A 15,820-nucleotide genomic window follows, 5' to 3' on the forward strand; every position below is an offset into this window, starting at 1 on the left:
GACGAGTCACCAAGTATAAACACGTGCACGTGAACAGGGCAGGGCCGTCTTACGGGTTCCGGATCCCCAAATAGCATCGTAAAATTCTTTGGTTCTGCCTGACCCTGCATGCAAAGGCACTCGGCAAGCAGCCACCATAACTTGGCCCTGAGTTGTAGCATGTGGTAGCCAATGACCGCAGTAGTAGAGCCGATCACGTGAAAACCGATGGAGTTGTTTGTTTTGACTTGGTGACTCGTCTCGTTGAACGGAGTATAGTAGTGATGGCAACGGCTTGGAGAGCGGCCATCCGCCTGTATCAAGCTGAAGAATGGTACCCGTCGAGCGGTGGGCACACCGAGATCTTAAGGGATCAGGGATCGGAATTAATTCTGACACACGGGGGAGACCGCTGCAAGACGGAGTACCTCTTCAGACGGGAATACGACCTAATCATCCCAGAGAAGGAGAAATGGCTGGAAGACCCTAACGGCATCCTGACTCCGGGGGGACTAGTCTGGTTCACAGACGGTTCCAAGACCGGATCTGGCACCGGAGCCGGGGTAGCGGGGGAAAGGGTCGAAATGACCCACAAGCTGGGCCACCACGTTACGGTCTTCCAAGCAGAAGTGTTTGCCATCTGGGCCTGCGCCAAATACAACTTGGATAGGGCCCACTCAGGAAAACACATCTATATTTGCAGTGACAGCCTGGCCGCGCTAAGAGCCCTCCACAAAGTGGAAGTTAGGTCGAAGCTAGTCAGGGACTGTGCACTGACACTGAGACAGCTATCTCTGAACAACAGAGTTAAGCTGATATGGGTACCAGGTCATGCTGGAATCCCAGGAAATGAGAGGGCTAACGAACTGGCACGACAGGGGGCGATAAGCTCCCAGCCATGCCAAGAGTACCCCATTGGAGTCTCAACCCACGCGTTGAAAGGCCTGGCTAAGGACCGGTTGAACCAGGAATTTACCAGGCTCTGGCATAACGCTAACGGCATGAGATACACGAGGGCCCTACTTGAGGGACCGTCACAAAAGCTGGGGGACACCTTAACCCACCTAGACAGGGCGCAACTGCGCATGCTCGTGGGACTAGTGACAGGACACTGGTACACGAGGAAACACCTCGCGCGCATGGGACTCATAGAGGAGTCGAAATGCCCGAGGTGCGAGGAGGAGGACGAAACACCTCTCCACGTACTTCTAAGATGCAGGGAGCTGAGGGCCCTGAGAGGATTAATCCTGGGGACCTCGGAACCCGCATCTTTAAGCACTTCGGCTGGCCTGGTGCCGGTGCATCTAAATTTCGCAACAGAAGCCCAGCTGCCAAGGCACAGTCAGTAAGGAGGCCGCCTAGCGGCCCGGGTACAATGGTCCACAAGGACTGAGTGCCCGGCTAGCCTCACAACAACTAATAATAATAATAATAATAATAATAATAATAATAATGGGTATAATGTACAATAAACAAACCATAGTATTTTTTTATTTAATTAATATTTTTATTTCTTTCATTTAAAAATTATCGTTGTTTGATTTTTTCCAAATCCTCCCCATTTGCCTCTTCCTCCTCCTCTACCTTCTCCTCTGCCTCTTCCTCCTCTACTTTCTCCTCTGCCTCTTCCTCCTCTACCTACTCCTCTGCCTCTCCCTCCTCTTTTGCCTCTGCTATATTTAAATTTTTTAACTTGTTTTTTTAGATCTGCTATCTGTAAGACATAAACATAGTTATTGTAGTATAATCATATGGGTGTTGATTCCACGCTGAGAAATCGCAATTATATGTGCCCATAATTATGAAAGTGGTCTAAGTCATATATTTCTTGTTGTAAAAATTACATTGAATAAATTTAGTTTAAAATCATGTCGTGTGAAATAAGTGATAAATTCATTTTTTTTTAAATTTTGACTTACAAGGAAGGTTAGGGAACCCGGAAATTCCAAAAATTATGAAACTTCGCATACAAGTACAGTAAGTTTACCGTAATACGACCCTGTTTTCCGTTGGTGCCATAATTCGGTTTTAAAGGGTGAAATTACCCCTTGAAAAAAATTGGAGACTTTCTTTTTTGTGGAATATCTTAAAAACGGTGAGAGATATGAAAAAAAGTTTAAACAAAAGTTGCACAGTTCGGTTGTGTTTACAAAATGGCGTCAAGAAAATTTTTGAAAAGTGCATAATTTTTTAGTTACCCCTCCCCCCCAACATTTTCTTGACGCCATTTTGTAAACACAACAGAACTGTGCAACTTTTGTTTAAACTTTTTTTCATATCTCTCACCGTTTCTAAGATATTCCACAACAAAGAAAGTTCCGAATTTTTTTCAAGGGGTAATTTCACCCTTTAAAACCGAATTATGGCGCCAACGGAAAACAGGGTCGTATTACGGATGACTTACTGTACTTGTATGCGAAGTTTCATAATTTGTGGAATTTCCGGGTTCCCTAACCTTCCAAGTTAGACCACTTTCATAATTATGGGCACATATGTATATGCTTACTTCTTTCTTATATGTTGCAATTATTTTATCATAATCATTGTTTTCCTCAGGTTTTTCTGCATTTTTTTGTAATTTTTGTTCGGTGTTCCCCTGATTTATCTGTAAGTAAACATGATAAATAATTTACTGAAATGAGAACATAAGTAATCGCAGTTCACACAACACATAGAAAAATAAAAGTGATAGAGATATTGAGCGTAAAGGTACTTACATTCGACCCATCCGTCGTATTTTTTGGCCCATCCGTTGTTGGTGGAGTGCAATCCATTTTGTCCTAAAAATGAACACAGTAAATAATAAAAACTTCTTATTTCATAAAATAAGGAAGACACGAATGTATGTGCATCTGGAAGGTACTTACCATCTTGGATTTCTGATGCTCTCTCTGATTTTCTTTTTTTTCCGCACAACGGTGAACACGCGCAAGAAAGCAATAGAGTTTTCAATAGAGTTTTCATTTGTTGTGTATTATTTATAACTTTTGAACTATTTCATTTGTATACATTATTGTGCTAATTGTGTGAATATGGAACGAAAAGAAGAAAGTGAAAATGCAAGAAGCAGAATGCATTTGAAAGGGAATAAGAAAAATCGGAGTTATACCATATTTGCAAAGCGTGTATCTAAAAATAAAAAATGGCAAGAAAGGTAAGTTATGTTTTATATTATAGATTTGCATGAAGTCATTATTTTTCGATGCAGTAATATCATGGTATTTTATAATATGTAATACAATATTACATATTCCCTTCTCTCCCTTCTTTCATTTTTTATATTAGAGCTCTCCTTTGCGCGTTCGGCGCCTACCATGATGGCGCGTACCATCGACTCCAATTCTCCGGCCCCTCTCCGCTATTTGCCTCCCATTCACATGTTTTGAAAGCGGATATCCAGCGAAATTTCGCGTCGATCGTGCGTACGAGAACGTTCGCGACAAAAGACGATCTCGCCGTATTTATTTATAGTAATAAATATCATTTCTCTAATATTGACCATTTTATTTTCATTTTCAATATTATACCATGAATTTACTAAATCAATTGTAAACTGTAAATTTACGCATTATGACTTGAGCTTCGCTCAAATCGGCCGTCGCGCGATGCCCACGCTTTTTTATCATTGTTACGGTTACAATGTCAGTTATAAATTATCGTTTCTTACAAACTCGGATTGTTATAAATCAGAGCTGAGCAAGATTTCCACTTTTCAGCCTATTTTCAGCTTGCTCCGCCAACCGCTATTCCCCTTGTCGCGACGTTCAGCGCGCAGCCTACGAATCATTCCAGGCTCAAGAGCGTATCACTCGTAAACGTATGCTGGCAACCACTAAAAAAAAAACGCATCGACAATAGTACCTCGTAGGTGAGGTGGAAAGCTATTGCCAGCGTACGTTTATGAGTGATACGCTCCTGAACCTCGAACGGATCGTGGGTTGCGTGCTGAACGTCGCGGCAAGGGGAATAGCGGTACGCGGAGCCAGCTGAAAATCAGCTGAAAAGTGCAAATCATACCGAGCTCTGTTATAAGTAATCCGACGTATATCGTGTTTCGACTGAATTGTCACGTGAAAAATTTCAACAGCACGGCCTTGATCCATTGAAACATTGGCAATTTTACGCTGCTCCGGCTCAAAACTCCATCCTTCTCCTTTAGAAAAGAGGTCCGGAAAATGAGTGAGAGGTCTGTGAAAGCGAGAAGCCGATGTTTTGTTTGGGTGATGGCAATTAGTAGAAGAACGATGGAATATGCTTTCTCATTCTATTATTAGCTATTCTGATGTGTTCCGAGCCTCGCATGCTATCCTTCTGTTTTACGACTCTCTTTTACTACAAAGGCGAGCCGCGACGACAGAGACTTGCCGCCCAGTTATAGAATTTCGAGTCTCCTCTACTGTCATTGCAACATTTCGATTCCGACCACAGTCAGTCGCAATCTCGGAGGAATTACTATACTGCGAGTAACAACAATATACAAAATATACAAAACTCCTTGTCGATGCGCCAGTGAAAAACAGTTTTACAATTACATTTTCTTTATTTCTTCAAGAGTGGCATTTAAAACATCTTTGCGTATATTATATATCCATTTATGTATATCAATAATGTGGAGAACATTTTGAATATTTGTAATTACATGTCCTGTGTATTATTTAAAACCTAGCAATAATTATATAACATTCGTACACAGATGTGCACTAATAATCGTCACAAGAAATAAGAGGGAGTGTAACACGCAATTAGTAAATTGGAGCATGATTCGTTCATGTGCTTCTACATGCCTTCGGAAACGCATAGTGCGAGAATGAGAGGGCATGCTATATTCTATCCTTGTTAAAAAAAGAACATCGCTGCTAGGCCGATCACTTTATGATTTGCCGCTACCTCGGATCTTTCACTCGTTTCTCGCGTTCTCTATCGTCCCGTTTCGAGAACAAAGTCAAGCCGAATAGCATACCTGCTTCGAAATAAGCAACTGTTCTGTCCCGAGCCAATTGCTTATTTCGAGGCAATCCTGTATGACTGGATAATTGTTTGCATTTGGTACCTGCATGTGTGTGTGTGTTATTTCTACTTAGGAGACGTTTCAAGAAGGCAGCGTACCTCGCGGTAGGTCAGAGCACCTGTACCGTAGACGATGCAGGTACCAGCTCTTCCGAAATGCTGTCACACTCACCTGCTGCGGACGATTTTTCTGTGATTGAAGAACCTTCCACCTCTTATGAGATGCTGCCACACTCGCCTGCTGCGAATGATTTTTCTACCGTGGAAGCGTATGAAGAAAACGTAGAAGTAATTGAAACGTATGAAGAAAACGTGGAAGAAATTGAAGCGTATGAAGAAAATGTGGAAGAAATTGAAGCGTATGAACAAAATGTGGAAGAAATTGAAGCGTATGAAGAAAACATGGAAGAAATTGAATCTGATTTAGAAGATTACGCATGGATAGAAACAGCAGAACCACCGCAGTTAAAAGAAAAACCAGTTGCTAACGGGATAGATTTCGTCGATTTTCAACATGTTTTCAAGCAAATAATACAGCTTGGAAAACATTCAAGTATCGGCTGTGGCGTCGAACACTTCCAAATAATTGGATGTCAACAAAACGGACTGGAAAAAAAGTATAAAGTAAAATGCCAAATGTGTAATCACGTCGAGTGCGTATCGTGCCTTCAGAACAGTGATAACACAATGGACATTAACCGCGGCGCTCTTTTCGATACAATGATGACAGGCGGCGGACACAATCAACTAGAGGAAATACTTTCTGGCATGAACGTGTCGTGCATGAGCAAGAGAATTTACGAAAAATGCCAAGATGAAATAATCGATGCGTTCGAATTGGCTGCGCAACGGGAAATAGAAGACGCAGGGAAATTAGAAAAAGAGCTAGCCATAGCAAGAGGCGATATACTACCTGGTTGTAATATACCATGGATTCCAGTTGTCGCAGATGGCAGCTGGATGAAGAGATCATACCGTGGAGGTGATTACAACTCCCTTTCTGGTGTAGGAGCCATCGTGGGATACCACACTAAAAAGGTGCTCTACATCAATGTCAAGAATAAATTCTGTATAATTTGCCAAACCGCAGCCAAGAAGAAGGAACAGGCACGGCAGCATCGTTGCTTCAAAAATTGGGGTCGTAACCAGAATTCAACTGATATGGAAAGTGCTGCTATTGTAGACGGATTTAAATCCAGCATAGAAATGCACGGTCTGATATATTCAATATTAGTTGCCAATGGAGATAGCAGTGTTACGTTCCACCTTACGGGTGGTTCTTACTCTGTTACTCTGATCTTTGGGTTCTGCCGATTTAAACGCTAAAGCGTACCTTGACCTTCCTTGCGGGTAATAAAGGATGCAGGATAGGGCGTTTAGTAATTGTTGATATGTGTATGGGTTTTCAATATTATATATATTCTCGTTTGTCGTTACATACCCTTCGCTGACTTCAGGTGTTGTACGTCACTCGTTCGTTCTCGTATTCACTCACAGTTCATTCACTCGAGAGGTCTCGTTTTACACTATGTTCGCGGTTCGGACGTTACACTAGACTCGCGGCGCGTGGCTATGACTCGACCTTGGAGATACAAGCGGTTGGTGGTGGTCCTGCACAGCACACGGGTGCACTCCTGGACTTGGTCCAATTATGAATCTGCTATCTCAGATTGCGGCGATACACTCGTGTTGAACCGTCGGCCGAGCACGTCGTCGATGATCTTCCTGGTTTCGAGTAGCCTTGAGCGCGGATCTACTGCGGGTCACGAACGGACAGAACTTCGGTCTCTGCTTTACGCTATCATGGAACTGGCGTACCTGCGTTGCACCGATAACTTATACTCCCAAAAGGGGAGTAGGTCACGCTCCTTGCTTGCGAAGACCTGCAAGCAAAGGGTTTTCGCCATCGCATTCCGCGAGTTCCCTGATTTCGTATCGCGGTCGTCGCTAAGCGAGAAAACGCTGATGGTTCGCGGATTCCAGAGCAAGACCTCTTTGGAATGGCGAAAGACGAAAAAGGGTTATAGCTAGGGACGTAACAGCAGTGTGTATAAAAAGATATTGGACAATGATCCATACAAAGAGTATATGGTGCATGTACGCAAAATTGAATGCACCAATCACCTGCTACGCAACTTTAGTAGAAAAATAAATGAGATCGCCACAAAAGGTCGCTTCAAGGAACTACGAGCTATTGTAAAAGAGAATGCCCTTCGTCTACGCACTGGTGTGAAAAAAGCAGCAGAATACCGATTCAAAGAGAAAGTAACACTCGCTGATCAAATAAAAAATTTAAAAACAGACATGAAAAATGTAGCGAGCCATGTTTTTGGTGAACATCAGGAGTGTCAAAGATTAGCATACTTCTGCAAGAAATACTCTGACCCGAACAGAGTGAACTATGTTCCACAATTGAAAGAATGCGGCATTTATCAAAACATTGAAGAAGCGATGCAACCGTTCTTTCCACAAGCTGAAAGCTTGTTATATGGTTTAAATAATAATGCAGTGGAAAGTTTCAATAACGTAATTGCGAAATTACGTGGATCTCTTCACACCCTCGTATCAGGGTAGAGTCTCTGCTGCTGTCCTTCATTTCAATTCAAGAAAGTCGTTCAGCCGATTGAGTACTGCTATGAAGAAGGAACCGACAACAATTGTACAAAATATGGAACAACGACGTAAGCATGCATCGGAAATGGCAGCGAAATATAAGCAAAAAGCCAAAGCATGTTCTTCTTGATACGAAAAGCAATCGTGCGACAAAGATTACGGTCCCACGGCAGAAAAACCAGATATGGAAGAAGCAGTATTCTCTTCTGAGTGTGAGAGGCACATGCTTACACTCCTTCAGTGGCAAACGATACGAGATAACATTGAAGCAGAAACTCGCGATCAGGCAAAGAGTGAAAAATGGATAGCTTACCGTAAAAAATTATTAACTGCATCACATTTCGGCAAGGTATGCCGATTGAGAAAGAATACGCCAAGAGGAAATACGGTAAGGAGTATAATGTATCCGCAAATTCAATATTTGCGTTCCCTTGAATACGGAAGAGAGAACGAGGCAAATGCCTTGAGACAACTGGAAACGGAACTGGGAATCCATATTCTACCGTGTGGTTTATTCATCGATGCCGTTGTGCCTTATTTAGGTGCAACTCCTGACGGCCTCGTGGACGATGATACTATCGTCGAAATGAAATGCCCTGAATCGGCGAAGGATTTATCGCCTGCTGAAGCAATACAGCATTTACTTGCGATGCGGCGTATATTTCGAGGTGATGAGATGAATAAAATTCATCAGTATTATTATCAAATCCAAGGACAATTGCACATAGCGAATAGGCAAACTGCTTTATTCTGTTTATGGACAAAAAAAGGAATCAAAATTACAAAAGTACAAAGAGAAGACAGATTCTGGGCAACAGAAATGGAGCAAAAACTGAAAAGGTTTTATGAAGACTCCATGTTGCCAGAAATTATAGATAGAAGATTTAATCGGCAGCAACCGATTGGAGAGCCTGCATACATAAAACAGAGCAACAATACATGTAGCAGTACACAAGAAAGGACATGTGACGATGTACATAAAAATCAGAATTGCATCGACGAGTGCATACAGTTCATATGATGAAATGTATATTAAACGATTGCAATCTAAGGTCGCAATGCACCTGCGAGTGCACACAGCTCATATGATGAGCTGTTCTATAGTCTATTGCGACTGTACCGTCGAGTACCCACAGCTCATATGATGAGCTGTTCTACAGTCTATTGACTACTACACTCGGCGGTGCACACACCACACACGATGAGGTGTATAATAATATCTTTGATGCGGGTGGTGGTGGATCTCTTCACACTCTCCTATTAATTTTTACTTTCAGCTACTTGTTTCTTTTATCGGAAGGGAAAACAATTTATAATCTGGGAGAAAACGGGAACACACGTGTATAAAAAGGTAAGTACAAAGCTTCTATTGTTATTACCTGTACGTGAATTCATTTATAATCATTATCATGTTGTATTTATTTCTTTATTTAGGAGGTCCGCAATATATATTTATTTATTAACAGTAAAGGATTACAATTGAAAATCGCAATTGCACCTGCGAGTGCACACAGCGCATATGAAGAGCTGTCCAATAATGTTCAAAGGCGTAAGTATACAAATGCACAAAAGTACAGATGTGGGGAGTGAAGAGGACCGTCTTTGACGGGGGTGGTGGTGGGTCTCTTCACACTCTCCTATTAATTTTTACTTTCCTAATAGTGGATTCATCAGGAAGTGTAAGTAACAGTTTTTACATTCAAATAGTATAAAATCAAAAGGAAATTGTTATTAACTTATTTATTTTTACAGATCAAGGGTGTACAGCATGATAGCATAAGCGATCCGGAATCGTCTCAACCAAATTGTATACATAATGTTTGTTCAATAATTGCTTTCAATTATCTTATAAGTGTATAGAGTTCATGTTCTACTGTATTATTTTATTAATAAAAAAGGCTTGTTCTTTAATGGGTAGTATTTTAATCCCTTTTTGTTTAAATATTCATTCGTTATTTATTTACTAATCTTAACACAACCTAACCGTTTAGTATTTTTATATAAAAAAAGATGTAACCTAAGAAACTTTACTTTTCTGGGATTTCCCATCATTTATTTTTCATTCTCAATTATAGTTCCTCACTCCAACGTAACATATTGCAGCATAAGCATATTTTAATTAATTAAAAGTATACTAAATTTTCTACACTTGCACTATCAACCAAATTTGCGTTAAAATTTTGTCAAGTACAATGCGACAGCTGACTATTTCTTTTACATTCAGAATAGAATACAGAATTAGTAAAAAGCGCCCGCCCGTTTTCATCGGCCACCCTTATGTCTATGGTATTACCATTTTTGTGCAGAAAAATCTGCTGTAATACCGACCGGCCAAATCGGACAGGTCACGTGCCGTGTCTACCCCCTTAATAACAACATCGGTGATACTATATGTGCAATAGATATAATGTAATATACTGATTTATTCCCACAGACCAATGTTCAATTAATAACAATATCATTATTACTGTATCTACATTAGGTATAATGTAATATACTGATTTATTCCCGCGGAGCAATGGACATTTGATAACAATATCATTATTACTATATCTACATTAGATATAATGTAATATACTGATTTATTCCCACGGACCAATGTACATTTAATAACAACATCGTTGATACTATATCTACATTGGATCTATTGTAATATACTGATTCCTTCCCACAGATCAATGGACATTTGATAACAATATCATTATTACTATATCTACATTAGGTATAATGTAATATACTGATCCCTTCCCACAGATCAATGTACATTTAATAACAACATCGTTGATACTATATCTACATTGGATATAATGTAATATACTAATCCCTTCCCACAGATCAATGTACATATAGTAATAGTATCGTTATTACTATATCTACATTAGATATGTAATATACATAGAATAACAATATCATTATTACTATATCTACATTAGATATAATGTAATATACTGATCCTTTCCCACAGATCAATGTACATATAAGAACAGTATCGTTATTACTATATCTACATTAGATATAATGTAATATACTGATTTATTCCCGCGGACCAATGTTCATTTGATAACAATATCGTTATTACTGTATCTACATTAGATTCAATGTAATATACTGATCCCTTCCCACAGATCAATGTACATTTAATAACAACATCGTTGATACTATAGCTACACTGGATCTACTGTAATATACTGATTCCTTCCCACAGATCAATGGACATTTGATAACAATATCATTATTACTATATCTACATTAGATATAATGTAATATACTGATCCCTCCCCACAGATCAATGCACAGATTATAACATTATCGTCATTACCATATCTACATTAGATATGTAATAAACATTTAATAACAATATATGTTTACGAAAGAATACGTTGCAAACAAATTATTAATATTTAAATTTAACATTTATTATAACAAAAAGAAGATACAGTGCCGAAAAACACGTTTCAACAAATCGGAAGAAATAAAAACCGTTCCAGAATAGTCGCGCGCTAAACCGCAAAAAACTGTCGAACGTGGAGACGAAAAAAGGCGTGACCCTAGCCTCCGCGCCCCGCTCTCCGGCCCGGCACGGAAGAGTGTCAGGCCCTCACACATAGACCGACCGCGAAGCATATTACCAAATAAGGTAATAAAAAGGTCACGGAGCCCCCTAATTGGCGCTCGGGAGTTCCGTGAATCAAATCCGTGTGCCAACCGGAATGTATAAAACAGCCGGAACAACAAAGGCGATTGAAACAATTATAGAAGCGAACCTTGGCGAGCGAGTACAGTAATTTTCGAAGATTGACCGTGTTGCGCGAACGGAAACTTGTAATAAACCGACCTTCGCGGTAAGCGGTTCTTATATTAAATAAACTGTGTCCTAGTCAACGTGCATCGCATTTATTTAAAATCCGATTCATTAGCGGCATAATATTGCGGCAACTGCCAGTCATAAAATCGCATACAGTAAAAGTGGTCCTTCGAGCCGGATTTAGTGATCGGGAGTGCAGTTTGTGCTTAAAACACGGTGCCTGGGCTTCAAAAGCAGCGACACCCTTTACCGGATTATACCGGGACGCACAAATTTGCCAGCAAAAGGTGCCTGGGCTTCACTGAAGCAGCGACACCCTCCAACACACTACACGGAGTCAATCAACCGACATGGCCTCCAAGAATCTGTCCATGAAGGAGCTGTACGTAGCTCAATCCGCTTCCATGGGTCTCATTAGCCGAGCAGTGGGGAGCTTCAGCAAGCTGAGAAAGGCGCAGCGAACCTCAACCGTCACCAGTAGCAGACTCAACAACCTACGGGGATACTGGGAGAATTTCGTCTAGCAGCACATGCAGATCCTCGCGCTGGCAGACAAGGAAGCAACTGCAAAGGATGAGTACTTTGTCAAAGATTTATTTGTCGAAACATCTTGTATATTTGAAGAAGCGTGCGATTACTTTAACGAAATTAAAGCCTCCGCCGGTCGCGCAGTCGTCGTTTGACGAAAGTCATATTGCTAATTCGCAAAACGTCGTGAACTCAATTAAATTACCGCAAATTACAATGCCAACCTTCACAGGAGACTTTCATGAGTGGGAGAATTATCGCGACTTATTTCTGGCATTGGTAGATCAGAACGGTGCACTAACAGGGGTGCAGAGACTTCATTATCTAAAATCCAGTCTTTCGGGCGAAGCCGCCTTAATTCTGAAGAATATCGCGGTAACAGAGTCAAATTACACCATAGCATGGGAGCTCCTGAGAAAAAGGTACGATAACACGCGTCTAATAGTCTACTCACATCTGCGAACGCTTACAGAAATACCCAATATAAACCGCCCATCTGCCAAGGAATTGTGCAACCTGCGAGACAAGGCGAACGATGTTCGTCAAGTATTAATTAATTTGGGGAGACCGGTAGCAAGCTGGGATGATCTTTTCAATTTTCTGATAATCTTAAAACTGGACCGCGCATCCTTGAATGATTGGGAGCTTAAATTAGGGGGCAGCACCGCGCTGCCATCGTTCGCAGAATTGGACGAATTCATAACCTGTCGGATACGCGCGGCTGATGCGGTCGAGTCGAGCAAACAGTCGGCGCAGGTTGACGAGTCAAAGATTAAAAGGCGAAGTTCAGACAAACGCACGTCTATAGTGTCACATCAGACTGACTCTAGTGCTATTAAGTGTGCATTCTGCAAAGCAAGCCACGCCTTAGCAACTTGTAATAAATTTAAGCAGAAGCACGTCAATGAACGGCGGGCTTTTCTTTTCGAGAATCATTTATGTATTCGCTGTCTCAAACCGGGGCATGGTACGGCAAAATGCCTCTCGAAATCAGCCTGCGTCGCCTGTCACGGTAAACATCACACGTTGGTGCACTTTAAAAACGTCGACTTCAATGTCAGCAGCAGTCGAGCTGCTGAAACTCAGCAGAAGGCAGCAGAGATTGATTTACCCTCCACTGCTCAACAGGATGAGAAGGAGCAATCATCCACGTGTCATATAGCTTACTCTTGCATTAATAAAGCACTGCTGCCTTCCGCGTGTGTTAAAATTATCGCGGATAACGGCAGAACTATTCTCGTGCGCGCACTGCTGGATCAGGGTTCGCAGGTCACGTGCGTCACCGAACGCATAGCAGATCACCTCAAAGCCAAAAAATTACCTGTCGCGGTAAATCTCTCCGGAATAGGGGGGGTCCGCACGGGAAGGGTAAAGCATGCGGTCGAACTAAAGATGTCCTCTTGTAACCTAAAAAATAGGGAAGAAGCCAAAATTAGATTCTCGGCTCTGGTATTAAAGAGTCTAACCTCTTACACCCCGAGTTCTTTCAATTTCGATTCAAAATGGAAGCACTTAGTCGACTTACCTCTTGCTGATCCACAGCCCAGTAACTTCCAAGGGTTTGACTTACTAATCGGGGCTAACGAATACGGCAAAATCATGCTGGATGGGGTGGTAAAAGGACCACCCGGTACCCCGATCGCGCAGCGTACCGTGTTTGGCTGGGTCCTGTCAGGATCGTGTGGGCCAACACACGGAAGCGTGCGATCGGGGCTGCAAGTCCATCACGTCGAGTTACTCGACGATCTGCATAAAAATCTGAAAAAATTCTGGGAATTAGAGGAGACTCCAAAGGGGTTAGGATTATCTCGCGATCAATTAGACTGTGAAAACCATTTCAAAGAAACTCACCGCCGCCGTACCGATGGACGTTATGAGGTTAGGTTGCCGTTCGCAAAAAACCCCAAGCTCACGGTTGGGGACACTGCAAATATTGCAAGGAAAATTTTTCAGTCAACCGAATTGCGAGTAAGGAAGAATCCCGAGGTGTATAGGGAATATCAAACCTTTTTGCAAGAATATCTTGATTTAGGTCACATGAGTCGAATCAGGGAAACCGAATCTTTAAACGATAAAGTTTTTATTTCGCACTTATCTGTATTGCGTCAGGAAAGCCAGACCACGAAATTGTGCGTAGTCTTCAATGCTTCAATGAGCTCCTCTAACGGCAAATCATTGAATGACTGCCTCCACGTAGGGCTCAATTTGCAAGCAAATCTGTTTGCGATACTGATTAGGTGGCGTTGGCACCGCTTCGTATACACGGCGGACATTGCGCAAATGTTCCGCCAAATACGCGTAGCACCCGAAGACACTAAATATCAGTGTATCTTCTGGCGTTCTTCAGAAAACTCCCCGCTAGCAGCTTATCGTTTGGAAACCGTCACATACGGCACGGCATGTGCACCCTTTCATGCCAATCGCGTCTTAAAACAACTCGCGAAAGACGAAGGCGAAAAGTATCCGTTAGGAGCAGCCATCTTGTTAGACGAATTCTACGTAGACGATGCTATGTTCGGTGCAGACGATCCGTCGCTCTTAGTGCACATGCGCGATGAGCTGAACCGATTGCTCATGGCGGGCGGGTTTAAATTGAGAAAATGGATAAGCAACTCTTCGTCTCTTCTCCAAGATATCCCATCAGAGGATCATGGGTTAGTGGTTAACAGAACCTTGCAGGATGACGAAAGGGTAAAGGTGTTAGGAATTCAGTGGAACCCTTCCTCCGATGTCTTTCATTTTCACACAAATACTCCCGAATTCAAGAAATACACGAAGCGGGCATTCTTATCGCTATTGGCAAAAACATACGATCCGTTAGGTTGGATAGCACCCTTTATTGTTCAAGGAAAAATAATCTTACAAAAGTTGTAGTTGACAAAAGTTGATTGGGACGACAATTTACCGTCAGATTTAGCACGTGATTGTGAGAAGTTTCACTCAATGCTCTTCTATACTAGAAATATTTCGATTCCTAGATGGGTAGGCGCAAGAGGGGAGATAAAAACGGTGCAACTACACGGCTTCTGTGATGCCTCTCATCTAGCGTATGCAGCAGCGGTGTATATCCGAGTAGAGTCTTCGTCAACAAAGGTTTCACTGCTGTATGCAAAAACTGAGGTGGCCCCGTTGAAAGTGCAGAGCATTCCTCGGCTTGAACTCTGCGCGGCTGAGCTGTTGAGTCAGGCGATCAATTTTGTTCTTGGGGCGTTGCGAGTCAAACACGATGCCATCGTCTGTTGGTCAGATTCAAAAGTCGTATTAGATTGGCTAAATGCGCCTCCAGGAAACTGGGAGACTTTCGTAGCAAATCGAGTATCGGAAGTGCAAACGAGCTTACCCTCCGCTCTGTGGCGTCACGTCCCAGGGACTCAAAACCCGCCGATTGCGCGTCGCGAGGATGCTCAGCCAGGGATCTCAAGGAACATGATCTCTGGTGGAGTGGACCGAGCTGGCTGTCAGATCCCTCTGAGAGCTGGCCACAGCAAGGGGTCACTCCAAGAGACGAGCAGGTTGGCGAGGAATGTTCGGTACAGCTGATTTCAAACGTAGATCGCAAACTAGAACCGTTGGAGATCTTCTCTCGTTTCTCTTCGTGGCCTAAATTATTGAGAGTACTTGTATACGTGTACAAATTCTACAACGCGTGTAGAAAAAATCCAAACATAGAGAAGGGCACAGTCGTCTCGAAGACAGAAATACAGTTCGCAAAAACTAAATGCTTTCAACTGATTCAAGCGAATCACTTCCCGGTAGAATTGAGAGAACTTGCTAAACCAAAAGGAGTGCTAACTAAAAGTTCAATTTTGGCTCTTTCTCCGTATTTAGATAAAGATCACATAATTCGCGTTGGTGGGCGCTTAAAGTACTCACCTCTGTCGGAATCGG

The 15,820-nt window shown here is 42.1% G+C and overlaps 2 protein-coding genes across 2 annotated transcripts; both read left to right on the top strand.

Moving 5' to 3' along the window:
- The first annotated feature begins 263 nt into the window (after positions 1 to 263).
- LOC123987768 lies at positions 264 to 1,328 on the top strand. The gene has a single exon (XM_046285651.1). The coding sequence runs from the start codon at positions 264 to 266 to the stop codon at positions 1,326 to 1,328; it is 1,065 nt and encodes a 354-aa protein (XP_046141607.1).
- Positions 1,329 to 11,977: 10,649 nt separating this feature from the next.
- On the top strand, positions 11,978 to 14,806 carry LOC114881188. Its single transcript, XM_029197891.2, has one exon. The coding sequence runs from the start codon at positions 11,978 to 11,980 to the stop codon at positions 14,804 to 14,806; it is 2,829 nt and encodes a 942-aa protein (XP_029053724.2).
- The last annotated feature ends 1,014 nt before the right edge of the window (positions 14,807 to 15,820 follow it).

The sequence above is a fragment of the Osmia bicornis genome, chromosome 5, assembly GCF_907164935.1.
Source record: "Osmia bicornis bicornis chromosome 5, iOsmBic2.1, whole genome shotgun sequence".
In the NCBI taxonomy this organism is placed as follows: Eukaryota; Metazoa; Arthropoda; class Insecta; order Hymenoptera; family Megachilidae; genus Osmia; species Osmia bicornis.

Coding starts and splice junctions, on each gene's coding strand:
- LOC114881188 (XM_029197891.2), top strand. CDS start 11,978: ATGAGTACTTTGTCAAAGATTTATTTGTCGAAACATCTTGTATATTTG.
- LOC123987768 (XM_046285651.1), top strand. CDS start 264: ATGGCAACGGCTTGGAGAGCGGCCATCCGCCTGTATCAAGCTGAAGAA.